Raw genomic sequence first — 15762 nt, 5'->3', positions numbered from 1 at the left:
CTAAAACAAGCAGACATTTCAACTGCTTTTTCCCTCTTGCCATTAAATTACTGAAGGTTAAGTGACTCTCCGTAGTGTGTTTTTATGTCTCAAAAGTATTTATTGTCAAAATGGCTGTCTATTGTCTTACTATAGGTGGCTCCAACTCCCGGAGGAAAAAATCGTTGGAAAATAAAGAGGATTCTGATTGTAATATTAAAATCTCTTTGCTGTTAAAGATATGTAGATGTGGGGTTTGTATGTTTTGTTTATGTTGTTTTTTTACGTCTGGAGTGAAATTAAAAAATCCAATTCAATTAACGCAAAGGATTGTTGAAAAAGATGAACTAAATACATTTTAATTCAATGAACACCATTCAAAGGAAATAGGAAATGATACTGACCTAGTAAACAACCTCTTCCATAACGTCAACAATAGCAACCCCATCAACTATGAACACAAAATATCAATCATCCATTTTAACAGCAGAAGCCTATATGTCAACTTCCATAACATCAAATATTTTCTCAGCCAGTTTACAAGCTCTTCAACATCAATGCAATATCAGAAACTTGGATGAAAGAAGGACAGATATAAAATGTTTTTTAAGAATAGAGGAAATAAGAAAAGAGGTGATTTTGCTTTGTTTGTGGATAAGAATTTGAAATTTAAAGTGGTGGAAAATGTTAGAATGTTTCATGATAGAAATACATTTGATAGACAAATGTGTAGGTTGTATGTATAGAACATAGATTGGATGAAAATAAATACACAGAATTGTTTTTTAAAAAGTCCCTCTGTGGTAATTACAACATTGATCTTCTAAATCAAAATCAAAATAAAATAAGAGAAAAAGGTCTCCGTGCAGTATATACAGTAAACTCAACCGATATCCCAGAATTACTAGACCCAGAAGTTGCACGTTCTCTCAGAGAGAAAGCGAGAGCGAGATAAATTGGTTTGAATTTTATTTGAGTTCAAAGTGACATGCTGCATTATGATTGGCTGCCTGCTGCAAACATAATTGGCTGCTTCTTTCAGTTAGGGATACGCGCTATTTTCCACAGCACCGTCGCGTACATGCACATGCACGCACCACATACAGGCTAGGACGGTGGCCACCACGTACCTAAATTGACGCTGGCTCGCTACTCATTCATTTTAAATGACGAGTGTGAGCTGTCGACTCATCTGGACTGCTGGAGAGCAAGCTAGTCAGCCCGCACCTACCTTGTAAAGTCTGGTAAGCCGGTAAACTCCTCCAGCCCCAAGTCACCCACAGCTTTAAAATTTAATTAAAAACGAACAAACCTGCTCTAAAAACTAATTAAAACTAACAGAATTTGAAAAAGTCAAAACAAAATAGAAATTAACGATGAGTGGCTGTCGGTTTAGCCAATTAACAGCCACCCAACTCTAACCTCTGATTCAATGAGTCCCACGCCACTCAACAGGTCAGGCACTGCCTTTTAAAGCCACACACATTCAGTCACAGATAATACAGTACTGTGGAACGTGAGGGTGGCAACCCCAAGCGAACAAAAATAATACCTGCACCTCACATGCATATATTTTGGTATTACATACAGTACATGCATGCAACATTAAAATCTATATAAATAGTAAAATAAATATTTGGTCGCGACAGATTTCCTCTTTCACGGGGGTAGTCTGGAACGTAAACCCCACGATAAATAAGGGATTACTGTAATCACAAAAGCATTTCAAGTACATTAACTGTACACATTGCTTCCTTATCCCGTCCCCAATCGCTTTATTTTATTTTTCTGTCTCTCTCTCTCTCTCTCTCCCCTCTATCCCTTTCCACTTTTATCTACATTAGAGGGATGTTTTTTCCTTGCTTCACCTATTTTGGGTTTATTTGGTTTTCCTCATGTGTGACGACCATGGTTTAAGACTTGTTCCATGTGTACCTTGAGGTACTGTCTGATGTGAATGGACGCTATGTAAATAAAATGTACTCGGCTTTACTTGTCAAATCCTTCGTAGCAAGGCTTTGCAGGAAATGCATTTAGAACAATGCTACTGTATTTCAATGAAATTCTATCCCCATTGTCTGAATGTGTAAGAGAACCTCACAGTATACTGTATTTGGTCACCTACCTTTACAGTGGAGGATAATGTGCTGGTGCGTGGGGCTTAGCTCAGCATCAAAGTACAAACAGTGGGCCTTATTTAGCTCGCACGTCAAACACCATCGCGGGAACAATCCAACAGTTTTCACACTAAAAGAGAGAGAAAATGACTAAGACAATGGGGAAGCTCATCAAAGCTGAAGAGAGCCCAAAAATGATCAATAATCAATTGCTTTGGAGCTATGATAAAGAAAATAACTGAGGCAACAGAGAATATCAATCGAACATATTGATATTAGACATGCTTTAACAAAACTGAAAATTATACAAAAGTTATTAAACGAAGGCAAATGGTGAACATATTAAGCAGGTGTAAAACCTTTTATTTCCATAACAATATGATCCTTATTTCCACTCCATATATCAGCAATCAAAAAGCAATAATATGACAGTAACCCAAAGAAAAACAAACCTGTAAAGTTGCCGCCTTCGCGGTGAACCCTCCGTACTGAGAAAATAACTGGAAAAACATGTTATCAAAAAGCAAAGTGAGCTTACTTACACAGTACTTAATACTTTTTCAGACAACGAACAATTAACTTTTCTATAGCTGATGAAAGCTGTCTAACATACAGAAAACATATTTCTACAGTCATGAGTTAAACTTACAGGTTATCAGTGTTTTCATCAAAGCCAAGGATCTTCGTCACCTCCCAGTTTCCCGATGTTAAATGCCGGACTTCATTTTCATCTGTTCTGAACTGATAAGAGCAAAACAAGATGTGTCACAATTTGCACAGGTTTGTTATTTATGAGTGACAATATAATACATTCTTATTTATGTTTGATCAGGCCCTTGCATATTCCTCTGTAGAGTGTTATAGATCAGGAATGAGACCATTTCCAAATCTTTTCTACCATTAATGTGACTTAGAGCTTGTACAACTCATTAGAAAAAAAATCTTTTTGAGAGGGGAAGTAAAAATAAACAACTGAAATAATGTGGTTGCACAAGTGTGCACACCTGCTTGCAACTGGTATGTGGCTGTGTTCAGAATTAACCAATTGTATTCAAACTCATGTAATTGGGAGTCAGCATGAACCTGCCACCATTTAAAGTGCCTCTTATTAACCCAAATAAGTTTAAGCTATTAGAGGAGGCTGTTCCTGAAATGTTCTTTGCTTTCAAACAATAGCTTGTTCTGAAGAAAACAGCCTCAAGCTGCCGCACCATGCTTTAATGTAGGTATGGTGATTAGCAGTGTTGTGTAGTGTTGAAACGATACCAAAAGTCAGTCTTCGAAAGTATACCTGCATAAATTACCTTCTTCACTGCCAAGGTTCGCCAACTCACCTGGCTAAAGAGGACTTCTATCGGAGTGGGACAGAGCTCTGAACAATTGGGCCAGAAACCAGCTGACAATATAAATCAACATTGCAAAGAGAAATTTGGCGAGGATTAAAATCACTAACCAGTAACCAGCTACAAGCGATTATCCCCCCACATGAACAAAAATAAAGTACTGGCTGACGATTTCAATACCTTTAACTGCAGATTTGAAAAGGACACTTTCACAGGCGGACCAGCTCGCCCCAGTGTTCACACAGATCTTCAAGAGATCTTTGGAACTGTGTGAAGTCCCATCCTGCCTCTAATACTCCACGATCATCCCAGTCCCCAACAAACCTACAATTTCAGGACTGTATGACTACAGAACTGTCGCCACTGACATCTGTGGTCATGAAGTCCTTTGAACGCCTTGTCCTGGACCACGTCAAGAACATCACAGGACCCCTGCTGGACCCCCTGCAGTTTGCCTATCGAGCAAACAGGAATGTGGATAATGCAGTCAACATGGGACTGCACTTCATCCTGGAAGACCTCGACGGCACAGGGACCTATGCAAGGATCCCGTTCGTGGACTTCAGCTCTGCGTTCAACACCTTCATGCCCGAACTTCTCTCCTCCAAGCTTCTCCAGCTCAACATCTCGCCTGCCATCTGCCAGTGGATTTACAGCTTCCTGACAGGCAGGACATAGCAGGTGAGGCTCAGGGACACCACCTCATCCCGACGCACCATCAGCAACAGAGCCCCCCAAGGATGTCCTCTCTCCGCTGCTCTTCTCACTCTACATGAACGACTTCACGTCCATGCACCCGGCTGTCAAACTCCTGAAGTCTTTAGATGACACCACAGTCATCAGTCTCATTAAAGACGGTGATGTTTGTGTAGGAAGTGGAGCGGCTAAAGCTTTGGTACGGTCAACGCAGCCTGGAGCTTAACACTCTCAAGACGATAGAGATGATCATGGACTTCAGGAAATCCTTCGCCACAGCTGCCCTTCCCGCTGCCCAACTGAGGGGGCCACTCACTCATTGCGACAAATAACTCATGAATATGCGAATTGCGTGGGTATCTCCTCACGCGCACTCTGGTCTTATTGATATTTCTAATTTACATAGCCACTCCCAGCACACCAGTTGTACACGAGCCTTGTCCTGTATGCTTCCTCTCCTGTCCCTGTCCTTTCTTGTCTTGTTCTGTCCTTCCCTCACATGGTGAAGCACTACTGCCCCATACAACAGTCATATCTAATGTTATTGTTCTAGATATATAATGATTCACTTTCCGCATCTTGTTTACAGTTAGTGCTTTGTCTTTTGTTGTCTTCTTTTCTCACTCCCCTCTGAAAACCTTGTTCTGTTCGACTGATCGACTCTGATTCTCAGTAAATATCTATTATAATAGTTTGAAACCACAGCGTCAGCTTAAAACCTCCACTGTGACACAGTAAAACTGCATAAAAGGGATACAGCTCTTCCATTCTGCTTGACCTAACAGCCGAACAGGACACACACACACACACAAAAAAGAAGAAGCCGCCGGAGGTCCGTTAGAGCAACGTCAGGGCCATCACCCTCACAGTTGCCAGGCGGACGTCGCGGGGAGAGGAGGAGGAGGGAAAAAATTCATCCAGGGGGACCGGTGCACGTTGCGTGGCTGTGGCCGCTAAAGAATGATTTAAAAAAAAAATTAAAAATCAATAGAGAGAACTAGCCTGAATTTAATAATCCAAGTCTCTCCCGGCTCTGTGGTGTAGCCGCTACGCCTGTCTGAGCATTGCTTCGCAATCGATCAGGCATGAGGCGCTGAGTGCTGCCCCCCGTTCTCCCCAAGCGCAGACCTATGGCCCCGACGTGTGTCCTGGCCCGCCAACGGGCAACACCATGAGTTGGCCCTCTGTGGGCCGGCCGCCTCCCCCTTTCGACGGGACCAACCGCCGAATTTAAGCATTTTGTGACACTCAAGAACATCACACGGAGAGGGATTAGCGCCACTCTCCATTACACTTGGGCTCATCCCAATGCAAAAATAAATCATCTTGCATACTTCCCTCTCTTCAAATGAAATGTCCACATTTCAAATTAAAACATATTACAGAGGCAGCTCAAAATAATTAATCTTAGACTATCACTAAGCAGAGGATTCTCATGATTATTTTGTTGATTTTTATTTGATTGTGGAGAGGAACACACAGGAGAACCAAAAGACCTCTCTTTTTCTTGCTGGCTGAGTCCTTCTCAACATTTTCCCACAAGTGTTTGTGAGAAAGACATCATCGAATCATATATTAGCGTGCACTTCTATCCCTGTCCAACCAAGGTTTACATTCTAATTTAACAGTATTTACAGTCATATCTTTTTTATTTATGACATTCGAAATTTCATTCTGCTTACGAATAGAGATTTCTTTGCTTGAGTCCAAAAATTCAACTCAAATCAGATATGCAGGAACATGGGAATCCTTAGTTTCTTTTCCTCCGCTGAGTGCTATTGTAGGATGATTTCTTTTTCTGAGCAGCCTGTCTAATATGTTTTCATTTGAAATGTGTAATTTGAATTGAGGGAAGTATGTCAGATTTGTTTGACATCTGTATTTGTATGGAGGAGTGGAGGACCTATTTTATTATTTCATTTTTGGGACTAATGGGAGGGATATGTAGTAACGGGGGGTCGGAATCGTTATTCACTCTCCGTGTGATGTTCTTTCACCCACAACTTTTGACTTGAGATAAACGCTCACTAGTACACCACTAAAAAGTGTTACTGTTACAATGTGCTAAAATAATTCAGCGCATCGTCTCTTTGAGGGGGCGCAGCAGCCTGTGGAGGGCCAGGTCGTGGAGCTTCCTGGTGGCCTCCGCCGCCGGCAAGGATTTCGGCTTGGCGAAGCGGAGGTCCACAACCAGCCAATCCAGGCCTGCGTTTGGGATCGGGATGGAGGCCGGCGCGAAAACAACAGGGCGCATCTCGCCCAATCGACTGCGACGCGACACTCAAACGGGTGTAGCGGCTACGCCGTAGCTGTGGGAGGAACTCGGGGCACTAAGTTGCAATGCTACCGCACGTCTCCAAACGCAGCCTTTCGGTCACGTCGGCCGGTCAGCCAATCAGTGTATTTTTTTGTAACGTACCCACATGGTCACACGAGTTACGCCGTCCAATTGGGTGCGTTTATACTCTTAATGTGGAGTTCTGTAACCCGGCTGTAGCAGCCTGGCTAAGCGGCGTGGCTGCGTATAGCACGACGGCTCATTATTTTATACTGAGACATGACCTTGAAGATATCGAGCCACTTTTAATTTCAATATTGTTACATCCCTACCAAGCGCCGTTGGTAGTTTCATTTGGATAGTGTATTCCAGAATAACATTGCTGTGGAAATCAATATGGTCTTAGACTTCAAAGGTAATTTAAATTAAGATGGTTGGATGGAAACTGGTTGCATGGTGGGGATGGAATGGTTAGTATGAATGACACGCAGTCAACAGGTTCTGGGTTTGAAGCTCAGCTCAGGCATTCCTGTTCTTCCCGTGCTTCAGAAAAAATGTATAATTGATTAAATTGGGGCGGCACGGTGACCGACTGGTTAGAGCGTCTGCCTCACAGTTCTGAGGACCCGGGTTCAATCCCCGGCCCCGCCTGTGTGGAGTTTGCATGTTCTCCCGTGCCTGGTGTTGCTGTAATCCCTGTTTCCATCGTGGAAAGACTGATTTAAGTAATAGGCATGCAATCACTCTCACATATACGAGTGATCTACTGTCTGTTAGACGCAAACATGCTCCATTATTGTGCCTCAAAAAGGATAAAAGCCACATTAACAGCTTATTTAGTGATAAAGAAAGTAAGAATGGCACACCAAATGAATTATGGAGAGACTTAGGGCTCAATTTCAAGACAAATGAAGCTTCACCTGAGTGTTAAACATAGCGATGTGATGAAACTCTCCACGTCCTCCTTGTTTAACTGGTACAGTCAAGAAGAATCTTTTGCCATCTTTAGAGAACACGGGTTCTTGGTTCTGCAGAAAACAAAACAACAACAACAAAACATGTTTATAGACTACCAAAGCCAAATCTGAACTTCCTAGTTTGAGATATTTCACATAAATTGTGGTACTTTGAGTTGGGTTCAAAGGCTTTTGGTTTCTTGTGACAATAATGGTTTTGTTTTACTAAAGGTTCATTCTGTGCATTCTGGGAGGAGGTAAATAGAAAGACACGAATTCAGCACGTGCAATGTGATTGATCACATATCAGATGAATGGCAACGGTTTTGCGTCCTTGAACGGGAAACGCAGGTGCAAACCCATACAGTTGAGGCAGAGGCAAAATTAAAGGCACTCAGGAGAATGGCTCTTTTATATTAATATAAAAAAATATTAAATGCCATCTCCTGATCTGGAGGGAGTCCAAGTCTCCAATAATAACTCCTTCCTTCCTTCCTTCCTTCCTTCCTTAGACATTCAAAGCCTTACAGCAGATTGGAAAATGGAGGTACAAATACTGTATATTATAAATAATAAAAATATATAATAAAATATAAAGATAACGTGACTCAATTTACACTAGACCTGTGGTTTACTCTAACACAGAAACTCATATTAGATAGTCATCTTTGTCCACTTCGATTAATACCCTACGATTGACATTTTATCCTGAACCAAGACATTCCTACAGTAGATTCCAAAAGGTATAACTGCATTCTGAACAGTAATTTCAAAAAATACATTTAAAAAAAAAAAGAATTAAAAAAAGGTAAGTACCGTATTTTCACGACCATAAGGCGCACTTAAAAGTCTTACATTTTCTCCAAAATGGACGGGCGCCTTATAATGCGGCGCGCCTTATTTGTGCACCGAGTTCCAACATCTAGAAATGTTGTTGTGCGATGAGCGCTCCGCTTGTCTTTTTAAAAATTGAATTTATTTATTTGAATTTTTTGACCGCTTGACTGACTGGGAGCATTTCCTGCCGACACGCTGCTTATACAGAGGAAAAGCGGACGTGGCTGAAGACAGCATGCGGACGTAAAGGGGGAAGGGTGCGTGAAGGAGGACGCTAAAGCCACGCCCCCAGCGCCGGGGTATTAGGGTTGCAAAACAACATCGGTTTGGCTAAGGACCCCCGAAAATGGCACCTACGACAAGACACGCTTACGAAGCACAGTTTAAACTGCAAGCTGTCACTTACGCGGAGGAACATGGGAATCGAGCAGCCGCGAGAAAATTCAAGATCAACGAATCCATGGTTCGCAAGCGGAGGAAGCAGGAAAACGAGCTTCGCCGAGTCAAGAAGACGAAGCTGAGTTTCCGTGGAAAAAAAAAGAAAAAGAAAACGCGGAAACAAGGCGAGGTGGCCTGAGTTGGCCTAAGGACCCCCGAAAATGCCACCTACGAAGAGACACGCTTACGAAGCACAGTTTAAACTGCAAGCTATTAGTTACGCGGAGGAATCGAGCAGCCGCAGCCGCGAGAGAATTCAAGATCAGCGAATCCATGGTTCGCAAGTGGAGGAAGCAGGAAAACGAGCTTCGCCGAGTCAAGAAGACGAAGCTGAGTTTCCGTGGAAACAAAGCGAGGTGGCCCGAGTTGGAAGACCAAGTCGAGCAATGGATTAATGAGCAAAGAACAGCCGGGAGAAGCGTCTCAAGTCACCATTCGACTGAGTGCAATAACTCGGGGCTTGCCATCATTCCGGGAGACTTGACGAACCGCTGGACATCGGTGTAAACAGGGCGTTCAAAGTGAAGTGAGCGGCGTGGGAGCCATGGATGACAGATGGCGAACACAGCTTTACTAAGACAAGGAGGCAGCGCCGGGCGAGTTACGCCGCAAATTGTGAATGGATTGCGGTTGCTCGGGCTAACGTGTCTGCTTGCACTGTTGTTCGGGCTTTCATAAAAGCCGGCATCATTTCTGAGGAGCCGCACAGTTTTTCCTTTTTTACATTGTTTTAGCGTGCGTGCATGCTACCGTATGTTTTAAGCTAGCGTATGTTTTACCATGCCTTCGCCCAATAATACGGTGCGCCTTATGTGTGTGTTAAATACAGAAATAGACCCCGTAACTGAGACTGCGCCTTTTAATGCGGTGCGCCTTATGGTCGTGAAAATGCGGTACGGCTGTGAGAACTGAGGACTCCATTTAAACTAAAATTATGAAGTATTAGTAAGCATCGTTATTTTATATATTTACAGCTAAGGAATTATTATCAAGAGGAATAAAACAAAGAGGAGCTCTAGATAGACAAGCAATTATTTGAATTGGTGTTATGTCAACAAATCAAGACAGACTAAAATAATATCCATTTTGTATCATAATTTAATGGAAGAAAAAGTTTATAGTGAAAATTTGTTGTTGTATCAGGATTACTTTGTAATCATTGGAGCCAATCACAAGAAGGTGTTTCATTATTGCAAACTAATTAACATTGTACAACATGTACAGAGTACTTTTACACATGGAAAGAATTGTACAAAGTGTTCTGTACCTTTTGTACATATATGTCCTAAATGTGCAGTATATATTTTGTCGGTGTCATTCTTTGCCAAAGTACTAGAGTGACACCAATGACAAATCCCTTGTGTTTTGACATGCTTACAATCCAACATACAGTAAAGATAATTATGATTTGCAAAGCTCATTAGGTTTTAAAAGCGTTGCCTTTATATTTGATATTGAGCTCAGCAAAAAACATGACTTTGATCCAAGGTTGTCAGCCTTTGGAGCATGAAGGATAATACAGAAATTCACATCATACTAAAAATGTTAATTGAGTGTGTAACTCACACCTACGGGCAATTTAGAGTCCTCAATCAACCTACCATGCATGTTTTTGGGATGTGGGAGGAAACCGGAGTGCCCACGCAGGCACGGGGGAGAACATGCCACACAGGCGGGGCCGGGATTTGAACCCCAGTCCTCAGAACTGTGAGGCAGTTGCTCTAACCAGTCGTTCACCGTGCTGCTCGACATCAAACAGCGAAAGGATAAATACTTGATGTTGGTGTAACAACACTAGGCCGTGAGAAATAAAAATATGTGAAAACAGTCAGTGTTTGCATCATCAGTTGTAGGAAATGAAATAAAATGGTAAGATGGACTCAAAGTATCAAATTTAATATAATTTAGTAGAAAGAAACATAGTAATGCTGCATTCTAAAAAACAACCAACCGACCAACAAACAAACAAACAGTTTACCTGTTTGGAAAGCCAGAGCTCAGAATTTTCTTCATGTCTCTGAAAAAGACAAAGAAAAATGTCAATATGTTTTTCTTTCTTTTTTAAAAAATTCCATCCCCAAAGTTGTCTTTTTTGTCAACAAGCTAACCGATCACAGTGTGACGCCCTTGTTTAGTCTTTTCTGGGCATTCTATTTCCAGTACTTATTCCAATCCAACAATAGCAGGCATGACAGTGACTTTCCTCACTTAAAAAGATGAGAGAGGACTGTAATTTAATTAATTTGCAAATTACGGTGGAAAATAAGTATTTGGTCAATAACAAAAGTTAATCTCAATACTTTGTTATATACCCTTTGTTGGCAATGACAGAGGTCAAACATTTTCTGGAAGTCTTCACAAGGTTTTCACACACTGTTGCTGGTATTTTGGCCCATTCCTCCATGCAGATCACCTCTTGAGCAGTGATGTTTTGGGGCTGTCGCTGGGCAACACAGACTTTCAACCCTCCAAAGTATTTCTATGTGGTTGAGATCTGGAGACTGGCTAGGCCACTCCAGGACCTTGGAGCCCCAGATCGAGGGAGATTATCAGTGATCTTGTATGTCTTCCATTTTCTAATAATTGCTCCCACAGTTGACTTCTTCACACCCAGCTGCTTACCTATTGCAGATTCAGTCTTTCCATCCTGGTGCAGGTCTATAATTTTGTTTCTGGTTCATACCTCGTGCAGCCCTGGTCTCGTCTGATCACTGCTTAATTCACTTAATACCAACATACAGGCTAGATGCGCGAAGCCTATAGTGAAAACAGTGAAAAAGTGGACCAATGAAGTAAAGATAGAACTGTTTATACTGCAAAGACTGGAGTGTCTTTGAAAATTCAGCTGGCAGCCTGGATGAATATACAGAGACCGTCACATCCTATATTAGTTTCTGTGAAGATGTGTGTGTGCCAACAAAGTCATTTCGCACATTCAATAACAACAAGCCGTGGTTCACTGCCAAACTTAAGCAACTTCGCCAAGCTAAGGAGGACGGGGGACAGGGCCCTGTATAATCGCACTCGAAACCAGCTGACAAAAGAAATTAACATTGCAAAGACAAACTATGCAGCAAAGTTGGAAAAACAGGTTACCGCTAACGACTCTAAATCAGTCTGGCATGCATTCCAATCGCTGACTAATTACAAGCAACGATCCCCCCAAGCTGAGAACAATAGTAGACTAGCTGACGACTTGAACACCTTCTACTCCAGATTTGAAAAGGACACTTTCACACCCCACACCCACCAAGCCGCACCACCGAACACAATCACACCTCTGACTTCTGCGTTGACCATCCACGAACAGGATGTGAGACGCATCTTCAAACAACAAAAAATTAACAAAGCGCCAGGCCCAGACCTCGTGTCCCCATCCTGCCTCAAAGTCTGCGCGGACCAGCTGCTCCATTCTTCACAAAGATCTTCAATAGATCTCTGGAACTGTGTGAAGTACTGTTTCAAACACTCCACCATCATCCGAGTCCCCAAGAAACCTACAATCTCGGGTCTGAATGACTAGAGGGCTGTCGCCTTGACATCTGTGGTCATGAAGTCCTTTGAATGCCTCGTGCTGGACCACCTCAAGACTGTCACAGGTCCCCTGCTGGACCCCTGCAGTTTTCCTACCGAGCAAGCAGGTCTGCGGATGATGCAGTCAACATGGGACTGCACTTCATCCTAGAACACCTCGACAGCGCAGGGACCTACGCGAGGATCCTGTTCATGGATTTTAGCTCTGCGTTCAACACCATCATCCCTGAACTCCTTTCCTCCAAGCTTCTCCAGCTCAGCGTCTCTACTACCATCTGCCAGTGCAGTTATAGCTTTCTGACGGGCATGACACAGGTGAGGCTGGGAGAGGCCACCTCATTGACATGCAGCATCAGCACTGGGGCACCTCAAGGTTGTCTCCTCTCTCCGCTCCGCTTCTCTCTCTACACGAACGCACCCGGCTGTCAAACTCCTGAAGTTTACAGATGACACCACTGTCATCGCCCTCATCAAAGACGGTGACGAGTCTGCATATCAACAGGAAGTGGAGCGGCTGGAGCAGTGATGCGGCCAACACAACCTGGAGCTGAACACGCTCAAGACTGTGGACTTCAGGAGGCATCCCTCGCCACAGCTGCCCCTCACGCTGTCCAGCTGCCTTGTGTCAACCGTCGAGATCTTCAAGTTCAGTTGAAGGTGCCATTACAGTTTCTCAGGACCTGAAGTGGGCGATCAACATCGACTCCATCCTCAAAAAGGCCCAGCAGAGGATGTACTCCCTGCGTCTTCTGAGGAAGCACGGACTGCCACAGGAGCTGTTCTACACAGCGGTCATCGAATCAGTCCTGTGGTCTTCCATCACAGTCTGGTTTGGTGTTGCTCCAAAAAAGGACAAACTCCGACTGCAACGGACAATCAAAACTGCCGAAAAGATTGTTGGTACCCCCCTAGCCACCCTTGACTTGCACGCTGCAAGAACTAAGACAAGAGCGTGCAAAATTCTCTCGGACCCTCCACATCCTGGTCACCAGTTCTTCCAGCTCCTTCCCTCAGGTAGGCACTACTGAACAATGCAAACTAAAACCAGCAGACATTCCAACAGCTTCTTCCCTCTTGCCATCAACTTCTTAAACAGCCAACCTACAATTCCATTGCAACATGCTGCCAATTTTTTGTCTTGAGTTCGTTGTCACATTTCTGTCGGGCCAATTATACATTACTCGTGCACTCACTGTAGTAGTCTCGCCACGCTGCACTATTTGCATATCTGTTGTTGACCAATACTGGCCACTCATGCCAGAGTAGCATCTGCTCCATTTGCACACTGATTGAGGAGTATCTGCAACATTTGCACAACCAACATTGTCCCAGATTATCGCGCTACTCGTCACTTTAAACTGCGTACATTCATTGAAGTCTCTTCGCCCTTTGCACAATGATCATTGCGCCGGACTATTGCAATATTAGTCATTCGAACTGCTCTAATTGCTAGAGGACTCTGCATCTTTTTGCACAATTGTCATAAAAAAATAAATAAATAAACTGTACCGGCATTACCAGATAACTAGCAACCCTTTATTGCTCAGTGACTGTTTTTTGTCAATGTCTTTCTGTCTCCAAAGTGTTCTGTCAATTGACTGTCTGTTGTCGTACTAGAGCGGCTCCAACTACCGGACACAAATTCCTACCGTGACCAGGATGTGGAGGGTCCAAATACTTGGCAAAATAAAGATGATTCTGATCCTGATTCTTATTGTGATTGACAGCTCTTTGGTCTTGGGAATAGTGGAGTTTGGAGTGTGACTGTTTGAGGTTGTGGACAGGTCTTTTATACTGATAACGAGTTCAAAAAGGTGCCATTAATAGAACCAACGAATGGAGGACAGAGGAGCCTCTTAAAGAAGAAGTTACAGGTCTGTGAGAGCCAGAAGTCTTGCTTGTTTGTAGGTGACCAAATACTTATTTTCCACCATAATTTGCTAATAAATTCTCTAAAAATCAGACTGTGATTTTCTGGATTTTCTTTTTCTCATTTTGTCTGTCATAGGTGAGGTCAGGTATACCTATGATGAAAATTACAGGTCTCTCTCATCTTTTTAAGTGGGAGAACTTTTGGTGGGTGACTAAATACTTTTTTGATTTTACATTAAGGAGAAGGATTAACGTAACATTGATCATGTGTGTTTATGTTACCCGTCGTTTGTTGTATGTGTTTCTTATTTAACTCTCCCATTACATTTCTTTTACTTTTACTGTAGCAAAAGGTTGACATAGGGTATCATATGCAAAAGCCCAGTACTAAAGTTGATTGTTGGTTTGTGGGGTGAACATACCGTGACACAGGCTCCTGTGGTGGTGTCACACACAGTCAGAGTGGAGATGTTCTGAGCCCGGTTCAACCATCTAACAGATGTGTGGGTCTTACTGATCCACTTCACCATGGTCACATAATGATCCCTAGGGGCAGAAAGATTATCATATCTTCTTGTTCTCTGCAAATTAATTCAGACAATAGAGTTGAGTTGTATAAAGTAAAATACTATATAATATCTGTTATTAAGTAAATTAGTCACACATACAGTTGACACCAGAAGTTTGCATTAGTTATATAAAGACGTTGGGTTTTTTCTCACTGTCTGACATGAAATCAAACTCAACTTTTCCTGTTTTGGGTCAATTAGGATTACCCCAAATAAAACATCTATTTGATAATTTACAGAATAACAAGAGAAGTGTTTTTTTTTTTTTTGGGGGGGGGGGGCAGTTTGTCATAACTTTCTCCAAAGTCAGAAGTTTAAATACATTTCATTAGTATTTGAAACTGTATGACTTTTGTCTGTCCACCGTGGGGGACCGAGATTCAAGACCCCGACTGGACCATCCGCCAACATCCCCCGGACTCACGGCTGTGGTGTCCTTGAGCAGGACACTGATACCCCGAAATGCTCCCCGGGCGCTTCAGCTGCCCCTTGGTCCAGTGTGTTCCACTAACGTGTATGTGTTCACTGTGATGGCTTAAATGCAGAGAACAAATTTCGTGTGCATACATGCATGTGCATATGACAATAAAAAGTGATTCTTCTTCTTCTTATGGTTAATAGCACTGAGATCAGGGCTTTGCGATGGCTACTCCGAAACTTTGTTACCCTGAAGCCACTTTGTAACCAGTTTGGCACTATGCTTCAGGTCATTGTCTTTTTGGAAGACCCATTTGTGCTCAAGTTTGAACTTCCTGGCTGATGTCTTGTGACGCTACTTAATTATTTCCACATAATGTTCTTTCCTCGTAATGCCATCTATTTTGTGAAGTGCACCAGTTCTTCCTGCTTGCCTCTTTTTCCACCAAAAATAACGATGCTCATTGTGGCCAAAAAGATAAATTCTAGTTTCGTCAGACCAAAAGACAAGTCTCCCAAAATTATGGTCTTTGTCCCTGTGTGCATTTGCCTACTGTAATCTTGCTTTTATGTTTCTGGAGTTATGGCTTCTTCCTGGCAGAGTGGCTTTTCAACCCATGCCTGTACAATACTCGTTTCACTGTGGATAATGACACACTCTTACCGGCTTCAGCCAGCATCTTCACAAGGTCCTTTGCTTTTGTTCTTGGGGTGATATGCACATTT

At 42.7% G+C, this 15762-nt stretch overlaps 1 protein-coding gene across 1 annotated transcript in view; it reads right to left on the bottom strand.

Annotated features, from left to right (window-relative positions):
* LOC133486611 (inactive dipeptidyl peptidase 10-like) overlaps positions 1-15762 on the bottom strand; it is a 166509-nt gene that overhangs the window by 20536 nt on the left and 130211 nt on the right. Inside the window, exons 11-16 of the mRNA XM_061792026.1 lie at positions 14473-14596; positions 10623-10661; positions 7334-7441; positions 2746-2837; positions 2549-2596; positions 2101-2226 (exon numbers count right to left, since the gene is read on the bottom strand). Coding sequence (XP_061648010.1) covers positions 2101-2226; positions 2549-2596; positions 2746-2837; positions 7334-7441; positions 10623-10661; positions 14473-14596 — 537 coding nt within the window. The remainder of the gene's footprint in view (positions 1-2100; positions 2227-2548; positions 2597-2745; positions 2838-7333; positions 7442-10622; positions 10662-14472; positions 14597-15762) is intronic.

This window comes from Phyllopteryx taeniolatus, chromosome 12 (assembly GCF_024500385.1).
Source record: "Phyllopteryx taeniolatus isolate TA_2022b chromosome 12, UOR_Ptae_1.2, whole genome shotgun sequence".
NCBI lineage: Eukaryota > Metazoa > Chordata > Actinopteri > Syngnathiformes > Syngnathidae > Phyllopteryx > Phyllopteryx taeniolatus.
Note: the sequence above shows the minus strand (reverse complement) of the source record. Positions and strands in the feature narration are given on the sequence as shown.